The 18,163-nt window shown below is 43.6% G+C and overlaps 1 protein-coding gene across 2 annotated transcripts in view; it reads right to left on the reverse strand.

Annotated features, from left to right (window-relative positions):
- CLCN2 (chloride voltage-gated channel 2) overlaps positions 1–18,163 on the reverse strand; it is a 138,243-nt gene that overhangs the window by 76,945 nt on the left and 43,135 nt on the right. For both annotated transcript variants that reach the window (XM_066603404.1, XM_066603395.1), the window contains exon 2: positions 3,462–3,618. In XM_066603404.1, the coding sequence (XP_066459501.1) occupies positions 3,462–3,618 (157 nt within the window). The remainder of the gene's footprint in view (positions 1–3,461; positions 3,619–18,163) is intronic.

Consider the following 18,163-nt stretch of genomic DNA (forward strand, 5'->3'; position numbering starts at 1 on the left):
GGTAAGTCCAAAACTTCTGTTTGCTTCATTTTCCATGCACAATGTATATTACAAAGTGCATGGAAATGGGCAAACAGAAGTAATGAGCTATGATGTTTCTGGCCGGACAACCCCTTTAACTACAAGATAGATGCAATTTTATAGCTTATATCAGGAGTACTCAACTACTTTTTAGAAAAGGTCCACTTACCTCAGTTTGAAGGTCGTCTGACAGGCATTCAATTAATTTAATTAGGTGTACTAAGATAGCAGATCTGAGGGCCATTGTTAGGCCCCTGGCTGTCATTGCAACCTATCAACAATGGGCAGTTACATCTCATGGAGATGATAGAGTGAGCAGCCTCCCTGTGTCAGCCTTTCTAACAACTTAGATGCCATAGTCCCTATTAACTGTGGCATCTAAGGAATTAAGTGGCCAGGATTAGGGTTTTCTCCAATAATCAACATTACATGGGGTTATCAACTACTTAACTCAAAGTGATGTACATGTATGTCATCTGCAGGGTGTATTTCTTGCATAATGAAGTACATGTACGAGCCTTTGTACTCACAATAAAATACATGTACAGAATTCTGCAGGAGATACACCTTACAGATGATTTCATTTGATGTAATTTTCTGTTAAACTGTTAAACCCATAGGGATGCGGTCTAGTTTGTTACTTAACAATGCACTGATTTTTGTATCTTTTCACCTGCATTTGTCTATTTTATGTTTCTGTTGACATGGCTACATGAGAGCTTGTTTGCTGCTGGGCAAGCTGTAGTTTTTATTGGTATTATTTTGGGGCACATACAATGTATAACGCTTTATTATTTTCAGGGAAACAGGGTGAAAGAAAAGCAATTCTGCCAGTGTTTTTTAAGGTTCCTTATTACGGCACTCACGTTCCAATCTAAATAACATACCTTTTTCTGTGGGTCTGTTACAAATATGACAATACCCAAATGATTTTTTTTTAGATTTTTTCTACTCTTTCATAAATACAATACCAGAACTAAGCTAATGACATAAATACAGCACTAGAATAGTATCCCAGCCCAACGGAGCCAAGTGACCTGAGCTCACAGCATGGTAGGGATCTACAGTACTGTGCAAAAGTTTTAGGCCAGTGTGGGGAAAAAAGGCTGCAAAGTAAGACTTTTTTTTTCAAAAATAGAAAGCGTCTGATTGACTGCAGCAGGAAAACAACCCCAAACCTTAAAGGCAATGTCACTAACCACTATCTTCAGTGTAAAAAAGTACTTCAAGGCCTGGAAGTGATGACATGGCCCCCCAGAGACTCCTGATCTCAACATGATCGAGTCTGTCTAGCATTACAAGAATTGACAGAGGGATTTGACCAAGACTAAATCCTCAGAAGTTCTGTGGTTAGTTCTCCAAGATCTTTGAAAAAACCTCCTTGCCAAGTACTTTCAAAGAATGTGTGCCAGTGTACCTAGAAGAATTGATGCTGTTTTAAAGACAAAGGGTGGGTGACACCAAATATTGATTTGACTTTGATTTTTCTTTCATTCATTCACGTTTTTTGTTAATTGACAAAAAAACTATAAAGACTTATATTTTTGAAAGGATTCTCACTTTGCAGCATTTTTGTCCACAACTGCCTAAAACTTTTGCACAGTACTGTAGGAAGTGCGCATGTTGCAAATAGAAGCAGGAGCATAAGAATAACCCATAGCAAAACTCAGAATCTGCCCCCCTCTCCCGAAATAAATTGATATCTAACAACTTTTGTAACATGGCAGGCTTACACACATCAGTTCGGCTGTAGTATATATCTAAATAAACAGTTATTATATAATGTACTCGAACACCGACCTCAAAAAGTGAGAGTGATTACAGTGCAAATTTAATGTCCTCGCTGTTTAGAGTTGCCTATATTTGATTTTCTTTTCTCTAGGTCCAGGCCCCCATTGAGATTTCTTCTAGCCATGACTTGCTTCTGCACACTTTCTCCACCCTCCTGTGCTACACTGTTTCCGTAGCTCGCATTCACTTCAAGGAATTACAGAAACAGCATTGTGCTAAGCGCTTGACTCTTTCTAAAAAGCCAAAATGGGAACACCCCTTTAATACTGGGAACACCCCATCCAATTAATAGAGCACCCCTCTGTGGCACCAGAACTGCGGCCGCTGTAGTTCAGACAGGAGTTTCTTTGCAGACACATACGCACTGAACCTGACATCTGACACTGCACCCTCGCATGGCATAATCTCACTCCTCCCCCTGGCATCATGCAGTGTACACTGGAACCAGGAGGAGGAAAGAGGTTATGCTGTGTGAGACAGTGCACAGTGTCCGATGTCAGGTCCTGTGTGTACAGCTGCTGCTATTTTAGGAGCGAGGGCAGGTGGGCATATGCCTCCCTGACTCCTGACCCAGACAGCAGGAGTCCGGACAACAGGTGGCTGCAGTCCATACTTGAACCGCAGTCCGCAAGTTGAGTACCCCTGCCTTATATAATAGTAAACCTTATGTGGAGGGCATTCAGGAAATACCCATCCAGGGGCAAAAGATATCTTTCCAGCATTGCATGATGGTTTGTGTGTGAAGCATGCTTGTTCCAGTGCTAAAATAACCAAAGGGAATCTATTTAAGACGAATCAGCATACTAACAAATGATTTGTGACTGTAATGGACTGTTTAAGGACTGGAAACAAAAACTGAGTTTTATTATTTTAACAGAAAATGTTCCGAAATACCGCCATCAGCGGCTATGCAAAGATGGCACACAGCATTTCTGGGGTCACCATTCCACAGGCCACTTGTATTTGTCAATTTCACAAGGTGCTGTTGGGTGTCCATAGTGGTCAGCGGCCTTAAAGGGGTTGTCCCGCGCCGAAACGGGTTTTTTTTTTTTTCAACCCCCCCCCCCGTTCGGCGCGAGACAACCCCGATGCAGGGACTTAAAAAAAAAACAGCACAGCGCTTACCTGAATCCCCGCGCTCCGGTGACTTCTATACTTACCGGTTGAAGATGGCCGCCGGGGTCTGCTCCCTCCGTGGACCGCAGCTCTTCTGTGCGGTCCATTGCCGATTCCAGCCTCCTGATTGGCTGGAATCGGCACGTGACGGGGCGGAGCTACACGGAGCCCCATAGAGAACAGCAGAAGACCCGGACTGCGCAAGCGCGTCTAATTTGGCCATTAGACGGCGAAAATTAGACGGCAACCATGGAGACGGGGACGCCAGCAACGGAACAGGTAAGTGAAAAACTTTTTATAACTTCTGTATGGCTCATAATTAATGCACAATGTACATTACAAAGTGCATTAATATGGCCATACAGAAGTGTATAGACCCACTTGCTGCCGCGGGACAACCCCTTTAAACTGGAAGAAATCCGAGGGGTCAAGTATGGAGAATGTGGTGGCCAAGGAACAGCCCAATTCAGTGGGTTCCCAACTAAGCTGAAAGCCATAATGTTATCCCACATACACTTTACATATATGCTTACTTCTACACTTGGCACAGCGACTTTCATCATACTCCCTCAGCTCTGCCACCCGCGGCTGTTCCTCTCTGCCGGGCTTATGGTGTTCTCTTTCTTTACGAATTCGAGCAGCTTCCTCTTTAGCATAAACTCCGAGGTCCTGGGTGTAGCGTCCATACATCTAATGAAGAATAGTGGATCAGTAAAGTATAAGTAAAAACAGAATGCTGTACATAACTAATAATAACTAAAATACATATAGTTAATGCATACATTGTGTGTATCACTTACTGATTATGTATACAGACCAGAGACCAGGTAGGCAGGGAAAGGAAGTCTTTTCTTTCACGTTAATGGATACAAGTCCATTGACCTTGATGGATACAATTCATGTCCCCATGTACTCCGTTTTACAGTGTGAGTAATGTAGACAGTAGTATTATGTGAGAGTGAAAAAGTTCTTTTAAGGCTAAGCTTTGCAGTTCAACATTTCAGTTTGAGTATTCCAAAAGGATTAACATAGGCGTCAATGTACGTTCATGTTGCTGTAAGAGGGGAGACCATTGTCCCAATCCCCTCTTACTAAAGATAAGTGGCCCAGCTGCCGCCCCCAGTGAAATCACCACATTAAGCCCTGCCGCAAAAATGCTGAGTATTGGCCTGAACCTTCTAGGTACTCTAGACACCACATAAAGGGCACATTGCTGCACTACAGTGTTTGGGACAGTGCAGGGACTATTGAAACAAGCTGAAGTGCTGCTGAGACAGCTGAAGAGAGATGCACAACAGTCTACATGAAGCTGCTGCCCAAGAGAGAGGCGAGCAGCAGAAGCGTATATAAACTGCAAAGACAGGAAGCGAGGGTCTGCAGGTAGCCAAAGGACTGCAGTGAATGGCTAAATATCTTGCTGCTGCTCCCCTGCTGGGAAGAGTGCTAGGGACTCAAAGCAAAGAGCTGTTTGGGGAACAGAGAAAAACTGCAGGACTGCGCTACAGAGTACATGGATCTAGACCTAAGGAGGGCATCGGGTTGTAAGTGAGGATGGCCTCAGTAAAGCCGCTAGGTGTGCACACTGTTATGAACTAAATAGTTAGCCAGCAGGGCTGTTGCAGGATAATTTTAGAAGCTATAGGACATTTCTTAAGGCCCATTTACACCAGCCGATGATTGCTAAAAAAACGCTAATCGGCGATCGTTTTAGCGATAATCGGTGCGTCTAAATGTGTGCCTATTGTGCGCTTTTCGGGCACTGCTAGCTGATCATTAAATTCAGTCCAACCTAAAAATCGTCCTTCACTCTTATCAAAAATTCTCCATGGGGAGTGCTAATACCATTGTTTACCCATGGAGAACAAAGAATCTGAGCACAGATAAGAGCCCTCTGGCTTTTAACTGCATTCAGCTGAGTCTTCATTTGCACACCTAATTGGTACTTAAGCAGCTGAGTAGCTACTTAATACTTTATGCAAAATGATCGCTCAAAGCTGTCACTCAAACTGTCATACGAGCGATCTTTGAGCAATCATCTGCTGGTGTAAATGGTCCTTTACGTGAATAGCCGTTACCAATTCCAGGCTTGAGTATTCGGGAGTAGACTGAGGAAGTGGTCTTAAACAGAATTGAGCCAAAAGAGACATAGTTATTAGTGTTTCCCTAAATTGTGTTTCAGAATTACTGAACTGTGGAAGGTGAAATGCTATTCTCTTAAATGGGTTTTCCATGGAAATACTATTAATGACCTATCATCAGGATAGGTCATCAATAGTTGATCAGCCGAGGTCCATCGCTTGGGACCCTAGCCGATCAGTTGTGCGGGCACATGTTGTCAGCGCCGCAATAACACAGAGGTCGGAATGGAAGTCTGTGTGTAGTGGCTGGCGCTTGTAACTGCAGGCACGACTCTCATTGAAATCAATGGGAGTCATACCTGCAGTTACAAGCGCCGGTCACTACATGGGAGGTCGCCGCGGAGACTTCTGCTCTGACCTCTATGTATTTGGAGCTGAAGTCTCCGTGCTGATCTCTCATGTAGTAGCTGGCACTTGTAACTGCAAGCATGGCTCTCATTGATTTCAGTGAGACCCGTGCCTGCAGTTACAAGTGCCGGCCATTACACAGAGGTCGGCGTGGAGGCTTCCGCTCTGACCTCTGTGTTATTGCCGCACTGACAGCTTGCGCCCGCACCGCTGATTGGTCAGAATTTAAAGCGACAGACCCCGGCCAATTAACTATTGATGACCTATCCTGATGATCATCGATAGTATTTCTATGGAAAACCCCTTTAAATGTAAACTGTGCAATACGTCACATAGGTTGTCTTTCTGTTCTACAGGATTGCTCCTTGAACTGTACTGTTGATTTACAGTATATTTTCAATTTTTTTGTTTGTGAATAAATGCTGTCATTTTGTAACTCCTTTGTTTGCATCGTATCCTGAATCTGCGTCGTGATACTCCCATTCACAACACTACCATAATAATTCAACCGTTATTCAACCATTTTTGATGATTTGCCGCTTCGGAAAACTGGATACTGCTCTGCATAGAATGTCATTCCAGTGGCTGCTTGCTAAAACCTCACTTCTCAGGTATTAACAGGTAAAAAGTTCTGTGTTGGAACTACTGTTTTCAGTGATAGTAATACAATTCTGTAGTCACGGCTATTTGTTCTTCTAGTACTAAAAGATATTTTACCTTCTACTATACACCACACTATGTTTGACTGAGGCCCCTTCACATATCAGCACAATGTATACTCCTGTCTTGCAAAGGAGGAGTAGCCCCTTTTGGCTTTTTTTAAAAACAAATACAATATTTGTTTTCTATTCTATAAATTATTAGTAATTATTTTTCCCTTGCATCTACAAAAATGTAAAATGACAAAAATACAAAGTTGTTTGTGTCCTCGCCTCTTTTCTTAACAATATATATGGCTCTATTATATTACAAAACTACAAAATACGAGCAGACTTGAAAATATACATTATAGAATATTGTTTGAACAAAGTCTTAAATTGTCATAAAGTGACAATAACGCAAGTGAAATAAATGTCAGCTGAGCAACAGCTCCCCCCAGTGGTAGTTTAGAGTAGGTTACACAACATATACTACTCTGAATGAAATGCATTGTACATTCATTCCTTAAAGAGGCCTTGTAATACGCTGCCCTAAAGCTGCAGGTCCCAAGGGTTACTTTGACAAAACAGTATAAATAAATGTTATTTCTTCTATTATGGTCTGCTAACATTTAGGAACTCTTTGTACCATATTAATAGATAAATAGAATAATATTTGTGGTGTTTTGCAAATTAACTTTTCGTACAGGAATAATAGTATTTTATGTAAATAGAGCTCTGTTATTGTGAAATGAAGAGTTATAATAGTTTATAATACACTTTGTGGGTCAAATTTCACAATTTTCTAAATCTGCACTTTACTGTCAGCCAAGCGAAACCTATGTGTTTGCAGATAGTGATTGGATACAGGTTTGCAGCTCAGTATGGAGCTCTTTGCTGTGAACTGTGCAGCTGTGAGAACAGCAAAATACAAAACGAAATTGCGTACTGAAACAAAGTATAAAGTTTTAGAACTTTTCTAAAAATGACTATGCTTTATTTACAATCTATGAAAGTCCTTTGAAGTGGAACAATTATCCTTCAAAGAATCTTAGAGGAGCAAAAATGTTCAGTTTAAATACCGATTGCTCAGTCGTTCTCATTCACTTAAACAGTGAATGTAAATGAATTAATGATCTATTGTTTAAACAAGTCAACAATGTATCTGCCTGTATAAACAGGCTGCCATTGTTTGCTCATTCAAAGGATATATCGTTTGTGTAAACATACACTTAGTTCTATACAATTAGGGTGCCTGATCACGCCCTCTGAAGCTTTCCATAGCACTGCAGGAGCTCCATTGCAGGATCCCACCCTGCCCGCGTCATAAGGGCATTACTAGCTAGTCCTAATGCGTGTGGGTCGACTGTCTTCTCCTCCGTGCATGTGGCCGGACACGCCAGCATGTGGGCGCACCTGCCAGACGGCACGCCCCCCGCACATGCACAGTGGAGATTTTTTTTTAAAGTCTCATGCTTTCGTGGGATTTGTGGAACACCCAGAGTGACAGTTCCGGCTGTGCCACAGATCAGACTGCTTCCATTAACTTCAATAGAAGCCGTCCCTGCGGGATCCGCGGCAAGATGGAGCATGCTTTAATTAAGCTGCACATGCCCATGATTTTCTATGAGTGGCTTGAACTCCGGATCATCCGCGCAGGTGTCCCATGCGGATCTCGGAATTCAAACCCACCTGTGGACTTCAGCCCTTAAATAGACATCTGTGTTGTACCTCTTGTTGTCTACGAGGAGATAGTATTGTGCAAGCTTCGATTGTATGTCTGAGGGATACCAATCATTCCATTTTGTTCTAACTCCCCAGAATACCGTATCCACCGATACCATAGTGTGCTAACTCCTCACAAAAAGATGGCTCAATCTAGAAAAAAAATCATTGTATGGTCAGAAACTTGGGTCCCACAGAACCAAAATTTATTGCTGTCAGTGACAATACCAGAGTTCTTGTGCAACGATAATAAGGTGAAGATTATAGAACAAACGTTCTAACAACCAGGACAGAGCGGAGTCCAGGAGGTGGACGCTATCCATAGCATTAAAGTCAAATCTTGAAATGCATGACCCACTTGCTGTGTACAGAATTATCATCAAGGCTCCCGCTAAACGGAAATACGTTGTCATTCAGCTGAAATCTCAGGACTTTTACAATTACAAGACTGTGACCCAATTTGCATCTTGCCAAAAACTTCCATATACGCAGGCCAAGCAGATAGTCTATACAAAAAATTCCCCTTTTCTCATATACAAGACGTCTCTACAAGAAGGTTTGAATCCCAGCAGGTCAGCCTTGTGAACTGAATAAAACATGGAGTGATAGAAAATTTTCTTCCAGTTGTAAAGCTGAACACTAATAAACCCAAAGTCAATAAGCTAAAAGTAAGACACTAAGAAACCGTACAAACACCTTTTAGGAGAGAAATGGTATAAACCAAAAGGCTGGGAATAAGGCACAAACCTTAGGCTGGGCTTACACGGGGCGGAATTTCCGCACAAAAATTCTGCATGCATTTTTAAACCTGAGACTAAGTATCAAAGTGGACAAGATCTGCAAAAATCTCGTTCACACGTTGCCAACAGTCAGCTGTGGAGAAGCAGCGTGAAAACTGACATGTGGCACAGAATTCAAATGTATCGCAGTTTGCACTGCCAACTCTCTTTTCTCTATGGGGAGAGATTTCCACAGCGGAATAAGGTGGAAAAGCTGCTTGACTGTATAAGCATTCAAACATACAAGGTGCAGCCATGAAATGTTTGCAGCTTAGGACTTAGAACACTGAGGAACTAAGGCCTCATGTCCACGGGCAGGTCGGGTTCTGTGGGGGGGAGCCCCGCGGCGGGATCCTACCCTGCCCGCGGCATGAAGACATTACTTACCAGTCCGGATGTGTGCAGGTCGTCTGTCATCTCCTCCGTGCATGTGGGTGGCCGGCCAGCCGCAGCACGCCCGTAGTGACAGTTCCGGGTGTGCTGCAGATCGTACAGCCTCCATTGACTTCAATGGAAGCCGTCCCTGCGGGATCCGCGGCAAAACAAAGCATGCTGCAATCCAGAAAACAAACCTGCATGCTTTAATTAAGCTGCGGGTGCCCATGATTGTCTATGGGCGGCTTGAACTGTGGATCATCCGCACAGGTGCTCCACGCGGATCCTGAAATTCAAACCCGACCGTGGACATAAGCCCTAAATCAGTGATATGTTTAGTCGAGCTCCAAAGTGTAGTAGATAGGGCTCTCAAAACTTCAATCCAAAAACCTGGGACATTCACGTGATCTTCATACACCTTCATAATAAAATAAGAATCGTGGTCAGACTCTATTGCTGCCTATTCAGTAATGTAAAAGGACGCCCGAACTCCATTAATAAGTGTTATAAACATTAACAACATGCTGAGAACAAACATACAAAGACGATATTTTGGTTATGTGTTCCGCTGGGACTTATCTTTAATTAAAGGTATCACATCACTGTGTCATTAAAAAACAAGATCTGTTGATATAACAATATGACATTGTTGTTATGCTTTAAATCGTGCCAGAGCGCCCTGACCTGGATGCCTGAGAACCTGCAGAATTTGTACTAGCCACATGACAGGTTCCTTTTCCATTGTTCAGACACTATGTCTGAGTTCATGCAGAAATGTAGCAGATTTTAACTTGTGTGATAACGTTGCAGAAAGGTATTGTAAAAGTATTGTTCACTTAAGGCTAACTTCACACGGGTGAGGGTGATATCGGGCTGTGATTCATAGTTTTCAATGGGAGATGCACATGGTGTGATGCTGCCATGGATCCCATTAAAAACAATGGTCAATGCGATGTGAGAGCATGCACAAGAAGACAGGACATACCACGTTGTGATTACCGGATCGCACCACAGTGCCGTGCGGGGAAAAAAAAAATCACTCATGTGTATGACCCCATTCAAAAGAATAGGGTTCAGATTAGTGCGTCTCACAAGGCACAAATCTTGCCAATTTTCTCGTCCATGTGAAGCCAGCTGTTAGAACATGAACCTGGGAACTCTTGTGCTCCTTGCAACAGCTCTGTATGCCGAGCTATCCAGCTTGCTGGACAGCTCCCCTGCTGAATTGTAGCATTATCCTTGCTTCTGTTGACACATTTCCTGTTTCGCTGTCTGGCTCCACCCGTCCCTTGACTGGCACACTTTAAAAGCTTGGCCCTGCCACTCCCTTCTTGCTTATTTATTGAGCCCTCAGCCTTTAAACCATCTCCTTCTATACCTGCTCCCTCTAAAAGAAGATTGCTCTCCTTGTACCGAACACTGGCTTGTTTCCTGACTACGTCTCTGCGAAATCCACTGTACTGCATCGCCCTCTCTGTGTACAGACCCCTGGCTTGCCTAACCACGTTGCCCGCCCTTGCTGACTACTATCCGAGACTCCAATCTAGAGTCAGAGCATAACACCACACCAGCCTTATGCTGGGTTCCCACGGGACGCTTTCATCACATAAATCTTGTGGTTTTGCCGCAGCAAAAAACTGTGAGATTTCCGCAGGATAAGTGCAGCTTTAAAACCCACGTCACTTAGCCGCGGGTTTTGGAGCAGTTTTGCAGCATGCTTTTCCGTTGTGGCCGGCTCTTTCATAGAGAGGAGCGAGGCCGCAACGGAAAAAAAAAAAGAAATTACATGCTGCATCATGGGAAATCTGCGCCGCAGTGCTGGCTTTGCCGTGACAAATTGTTCGCCCCGTGTGGACGAGATTTTTGACAAATCCGATCCACATGGCTGGCTAAACCCGGGATTAGCGACCGCAGGCGGATTCACCGCAGTGAAATCCCGCGGCAAATTTGCCCAATGTATACCCAACCTTACACTACAAAAAACTTCGTAAAGTAATTAAAAGGCTAAAGTAGTTGTGGCACAGCAAGTTTTTATAATGTACTACAAGTCATGTTGAACTCTGCTACATCTGTATGCATATACAAACCTGCCCCTAATGTGATTGGTACATAACACACATATACCTTTCCTTCTGAAGCAATTTAGTTATGGAGATTTAGTTCTTGCATAAATGTCTTTGAGAATCTTCGATAACTGTCAAATCAGTCTGGCTATGTCTTTCCCAGGTGGTCCTATTCATAGGTGCATATTGCACAGCAAAGCCGGGCTTACATGAATGGGTCAGATTCCGCATGTGGATTTCCACAGCGGAAGACATTTGCGGAAAATAATTGCGAGTGAATGCTGAAGATCGCGGATCCAAGTGCTTTTCCGTGTGGATGTGCGCTATGCAGAGCATCTTGTCCATGTGGAGGAAAGCTCTCTCTCTCCCCTCCAGCCGGCATTCCAGCTTTTCTATCTATTTTCCTCTGAAGTTGCAAGCGTTTCCATCGCTCATACACAATAGTGTATGGGTGACAGAACACTTCCATCCATTGACTTCAATAGAGGCTGTCCACGTGCAATCCGCATGCTGCGTTTTTTCTGTCGCTCGCGGAATACGCAATTTATATCCGCGAGTTTGGACAAAAAACAAAAATGCATGCCTTTCAAAGCCCGCATTTTACCAAGGGATCTTTTGCGCGGACGGCAATCGCGAATTCTGCAATTAAAATCTGCCCATGTGGGCCTGGCTGAAGAATTTGGTCTGTTCAGACAGCAAAGGAGATGGAGGGCACTAACCATCTTATCGTACTGATATCTAGGTTTCCTGTTTGGTTTCAGTTAACTACACAACCCTGAGCAAAAATGACAGTGTTGCGGCCTGTCAGTACGAGAGCGCGTGCACCTAACCTAGGGGATTGCCTTCCAGGCACAGAATTTTCATATGCAGTTAATACAACTCCGGATGGGTATTAGGGCTCCTTCACACGACCGTGTTGGTACAGCGTATTCTGCACGCGGGTCTTATACGCAGAATACGTTGTATCAATCTGCCATAGACTCAATTGCTGCTGATCATACATATTGCTCGAAATACACATGTAATAAAGATAGCAGCATATTCTATCTTGCTGTGTATTACGCGCTCATACACACCAAAATAGTGTATGGCAATCGGTGGCTCGCAGCAAGTACACAATGTCATTATGTACTTGCTGTGTGCCATGTGACTGTCACATGTCAGGGGTGTAATATAAAGAGATTGATAAAGTGTCCCCCCCAGCTGCCGTTCAGGACATTAGGAAAGTTTAGTTGACATCCTTCCCCCTTGAATTTGCCCTTACTAGATGTGAGATAGATAGATAGATAGATAGATAGATAGATAGATAGATAGATAGATATGGGATAGATAGATAGATAGATAGATAGATAGATAGATAGATAGATAGATAGATATGGGATAGATAGATAGATAGATATGGGATAGATAGATAGATAGATATGGGATAGATAGATAGATATGAGATAGATAGATAGATAGATATGGGATAGATAGATAGATATGGGATAGATAGATAGATAGATAGATATGGGATAGATAGATAGATATGGGATAGATAGATAGATAGATATGGGATAGATAGATAGATAGATAGATATGAGATAGATAGATAGATAGATAGATAGAAATGGGATAGATAGATAGATATTAGAATGTAGAGGCTATAGCCTGTCAGACATTCTGTGTGTTTGTAGGTGGAAGGATTAAATGCTTTTCAGTATCTAGGATAGCTGGGGGGGCTGAAAGGGAGCTTTAAAGCAGGCTTCAGAACGACTGTCACATTACCCTTGGGGGTCTGTGATGTACCACAGCCCCTGCTAAACCAAAGCTAGGAAATTAGGAGATAAGGACAGGAATAGGCCCTTCCTATCCCAGTGATTTCTCCGGGATGTTTTGCCCCTTGTGCAGCTGGTTTCAGCCATACCCGATAACGTTTTGGAGACAAAATTCAACCAAACAGACTCTCTCTCAAAGAAAGGGGAAAATGTAATTTGGAAACTATGACTAATCTGTACGTCGCAGCCCACCGACAACGATATTTTGCGAAATGCCGCATCACCACAAATAAAGTGTTGGGATTCCCATCGTTGTAAGATGCTCAGAGACTCCATAACTGCATATCTTGGAAAAGATGTATCCGAATATAGTCGTTCGTGGGTTCAAAACATACGTAAAATCATGAAAGGAAACTTCGCCGTCATATTTTGACTATGGGTCCCACCCACACGGAGTTATCAAAGAAATATGGATTTCTATGTCCCTGCGCTTCAATGCAAGCCAGACCCCCATGGAGGCTGGAAGGAGCTAAATGAGAGTTACTTCGCTGAGGGTTTAAAAATCTGATCAGGGTCAGCCCCTTGAAGGTCACTATGCATGCGGACTGCCCTATGTATGCCTCCTACCTACTACCTTGTAACATCCTTTTTGTATTTTTCTGTAAATAGGCACTGCTACTTTTTAGAATTAAACTTGCAATTAATTAGTGAACCTCATCCGTGTTAACGCGAAACCATATCTCTAAGGACATACCTGTGGGTAATTTGCATTTGAGTCCAACGGCCGTGAACTTTGGTGATGGCAGTGTGTATTTATATGGGCATTGTAGAGCTTTGGAGTGTGCTAGAACGATCAGGTCATGATTTGAGCTTTCGCTTCGCATGCGTGCAGATGTCCGGGAAAGCTGGGTACAAATCAGCCTGTGTTTTAACAACTTCAAGCTTGTCATCTCATCGATATTGAGCAGAGGGCTAAGGGGATTGCTGTACAGCTGTGGCTGAAGATGATGGTCGCTTGTCCGGTTGACGTGCAGAGTCTCGTGAAAGCTGGGTACCAGTCCCTCCACAATCTCAGCCTCCTCCTCGCCACGTGAGAGGTGGAATGCAGTGAACATGAAATAGTTGTGCGATTGCGCTGGTGGTTGTTGAAACTGTTTAATATTGTCATGACAGTTTTCAGAATGGATATTGTAGTGTTTGTGAGCAGGCAGATAGCCACTTCTTATGTACAGCACACGGTTATGGGGATTTTTTCCCAACCAAAAATGACCTATGTAGACTGTGTTAAACAGGATGAAGACTCAAGGGTGTACAGATCAGCCAGCACATTGAGTAAATAACTTTTGGCCTCCTGTGAGGTTTCTTTATACTCTTGAAGAAGTCTGGAGAGTTGTAATGACAGATTAGTCAAACTGTTGGCTTCTGTACAGGAGTCAGAATCATCCTAGGAGCACAGACATAAGTACATTATATAAACGTGGTACTAGGCTACAATGAATGCCGCTTACTGCTGGATTATTATTATTAGCGATGTTTTGCTTCTCAATCCCTTAGTCCTTCTCCTCACCTGACTGCCACCGCCATCCGCACAAAACCCAGTATAAAAATACTACTGCAAGGCTCGTGCTTTCACTGCATTTTGGGGGTAGCCACTGTGAATCACGTGGATAAATATAAATGCATTACTTTGGAGTGTACTGTACCCTTTGTATTGCCTGTTGCAATACCTTGTCTGGATGGTTACACTTGACTCGTATGTGCTGCCTATCTGGCTACAGTAAACATGTCACTTAAAAGTGTAGACTTTTATTTTGGCCTCTTTATTTTGCCCATCATGAGGTATAGATGAGAGTTACACACTTTACTAGTGTACAGAATACTCAAATTAACTTCCGTATCACAGATCCATAAGGTTTTGTAGGTCAGAGACCCTTTAAATATGACAGGTGGTCTTGAGCCATATGAAATATTAAAATGCAAAAAGGGTTTTAACTAGAGCTGAGCGAACGCACTCTGCCGAGTTTGATGCTCGTTCAAGTATTAGCGTACCAGTTGGTGCTCGTTACTCAAACAAGTATCAAGCTGAGTTGGACCCCGCCCCAGTTTCTGGCTCCTCCCCGTCACAGCGCGCGTCAATGGCAAATTTTTTGGAGAGAGAGAGAGAGAGAGAACACGAACCAAGAAAAAAAAGAGCTCGGCACTCGGCGTCCCACATGCAAAAATGCTCGAGTCTCCCATTGTAGTCAATGGGGTTCGTTACTTGAGTAGAGCTCTCGAATAAAGCGGACCCGAGCATTAGGGTGCTCGCTCATCTCTAATTTTAACCCCTTAAGGACACTACCTATTTTGCCCTTGAGGATGCAATGATTTTTAGGGGGATTTTCATCTCCACTTTTCAAAAGCCATAATTGTTTTTATTTTTCTGTCGACTTGGCCGTATGAGGGCTTGTTTTTGGCTTGGCGAACTGTGGCTTTTTTTGGTACCCTTTTTTTGGGTGCATAGATCGCTGCATGTAGGATGTTAACAGTGGGGATCGCTGTTATTATGTATACCCGGTGTTGCAGCGGGAGGCTGGGTATCGGTAACAGCTGGGTCCTGCTGCGGGATGGCGCGGGCTCAGCTTCTGAACCCGCGCCATCCGTATGACGTAAGTTTACATCTGGTTTCGTTAAGTATCCCGCAGCCAAGACGTAAACTTACATCCTGTGGCATTAAGGGGTTAAAGGCATGACCACTACCATAGTGTTAACTGCCAAAAACATGATTTGTAACTCTGATACCAAGTTCTAGAAATGCCATAACTTTCCTGGTATCACTAGTAATCAATATTATGTGACGACTTGACCAGCAGAGAGGCAGAAAGTGCCTTAGCAGTGCGGCTCTCCCATTGATTTCAATGAGAGTGAAGCTTGCGCCATTACTTGCTCCCCTGTTCGCTTATGACAACATATGGCCTAACGCACGGGGGGCCCGAAAAAAATGGGCAGACAACGCCTTTAGTTAAATTGTCAGCAAAAATATTTTGAAGATAGATGTTAGTGAACAAGTGATTAAAGGGGTTCTCCAGGACTTTTACTATCGAGACCTTTCCTCAGGACAGGTAATCAATAGCTGATCAGCTGAGGTTCCCCACTCAGTATTTCTGCTGATCAGCTAATCTCTGGTCCTGCTGTCAGTGGGGACAGCACTGGAAGTAGAGAGCTGTCAACATTGTAGCAACCCAGTTTGGTACTACAGGCACAGTAGTGAACTGTACCTGCAGTACCAAATTGGACCACTGCAATATGGACAGCACTATCTTCTTAGATAACAGCAATGATTGGACATGGGGCCATTTTTTTGAATGATACCAAAGAAAAATATTTCAGTTTTTTTGTGAGTAAATTAATATTTATTTGAGGGACAACCTGTTTAATGAAAGGCGGAACAAATCAGCCAAAGCTATTGAAATAGCAATACCTATATAATCACAGCGAAAATATTAAAGTTACAGACCGTGAGTAATTCTCAACACTTCATAACAGTCTGTGTATCACTGACTCTGGCTGATCCCATACACATTACACAGGGCATAGTGCCCTCTTACAGTTCCTGTGAGGTCACTGTCAAATACTTGAAGAATCGCTTTCCCCATACCTGAATGACGATAAGAACATTGTTAGACATTATACATTGTTTTCAAGTGCTAAACACGGGCAGGTACTCTCCGTCTCCCACAGAGATACCACACACAGACAATGAAGTCTGGGCTCACAGTTCCAATCAATAGTCAACTCTAAAGTGAAGCTGCGCACTTGGGTACGTTCTGCGCATTCTGAGGATAGGTAATGATAAAGGCAATGTATAGTTAGTACTAAAATGGATTGTGGAAAACCTACAGAGTGATAGAAACTCCAATCCCACCCTTCCCCAATAAATAGCCTCCAAGAAATCCCCAATCCAGCAGTGTGTCACCCCCTCCCTCTCCATGGCAACTTGGACATGGAGGGGTGTTGGTGCATATGAAGAAGCACTTTCTATTCCTTGGGAGTGACAACACTGGATCTTCACAAGAGTTTGGAGGTCAACCATTGGCACCTACAGCATGGCTAAGTGCTGTCCTGAATATACTCAACCTGCTACTCTGCGAACCATGTGGCTGCAACATTTCTCATAAATCTGAAAGAAAGCCTAATGACAATTTAGGCCTCATGTCCACGGGAACAGATCCGCAGTGGGTCACTCACACACGTGATCCGCGCCCCATAGGGATGCATTGAACCCCCGCAGGTAATTAAATACCTGCGGATGTCATTTTCCCCTGAGGCGCGGATTGCATGTGCCGGAAAACACCCGCATGCTGCATTTTAGTGCGGGGCTCCCGTGGGGACAGCCCCCGCAGGCTTCTATTGAAGCCTATGGAAGCCGTCCGGATCCGCGGCACACCCGCAGCTGAATTCCTGCTCTCCGGCGCGGGAGCGCGGGAAAGCAGGAGTTCAAAAAAAGAGAGTGCACGGCGCATGCGCACGGCACGCTGCCGAGCACATTTGCCGGGCCGGAGAAAGAAGATCCGGCCACGACGGAGGGCAGATCCGCAGCGTCTGGACAGGTAAGTAATGCTTATTTTTAGGCCTCATGTCCGCGGGAAAGAATGTACCCGCTGCGGGATTCTGCATGAAGAATCCGTGGCGGGCCTGATATTCACCGTGGACATGAGGCCTAAGGCCTGAAAAACGGAAATTCAAAAAGATATTATCTCATTACAAGAACCCCTGCCCATATGCCCTATTAGGGGACCCTCTTCCATTAGCCAAAGCAGAGCTGCTTCAAACAGCAGCTCTTGGGCAAATGCAGCCAGTCCACGCATTATATGGGCGGACATTTATTTGATTGGTTGGCACATACTACTACAGGTAAGTATAGCCGGACAACTAATCTAATTAAATAGATTAATTCTCCATTCTTTTTTTTATAGTAAATATTCTTTTATTTGGATTTTCATCACTTGTAATTTAACAAAACTAAATAAAAAACAAAGCAAAAAGTGTTGGAAACCCCCACCCCCGCTCCCTTGAGTCTCTCTCGTGTATCCAATATATAGATCGGCCAGCATCCTGAGTAAACAGCAGGAATATTAGTCCATGGAATTTTCCATCCTTTCACATTATCGCTTTAACTTTGTCCCTTTGAGAACAGTCAGTTATACTATCAATGAGCTCAATCCACACTTCAGTGAATACTGTACTTTACCCATCCCCCATACATGTACAACCACTTTACAACCCTTGCCATTGTATTTCTGCATTATATTGTAATATAAACAGTCAACCAGATACATTTAAGCCCCATTTATACGGATGAACGTCAGGCAAATGATGTGTAGGAGTGAGTATTGGCTCTCAGCAGGACGGCTGGAGATTTCTCTCCTCGCT

This window comes from Eleutherodactylus coqui, chromosome 1 (genome assembly GCF_035609145.1).
Source record: "Eleutherodactylus coqui strain aEleCoq1 chromosome 1, aEleCoq1.hap1, whole genome shotgun sequence".
Taxonomy (NCBI): domain Eukaryota; kingdom Metazoa; phylum Chordata; class Amphibia; order Anura; family Eleutherodactylidae; genus Eleutherodactylus; species Eleutherodactylus coqui.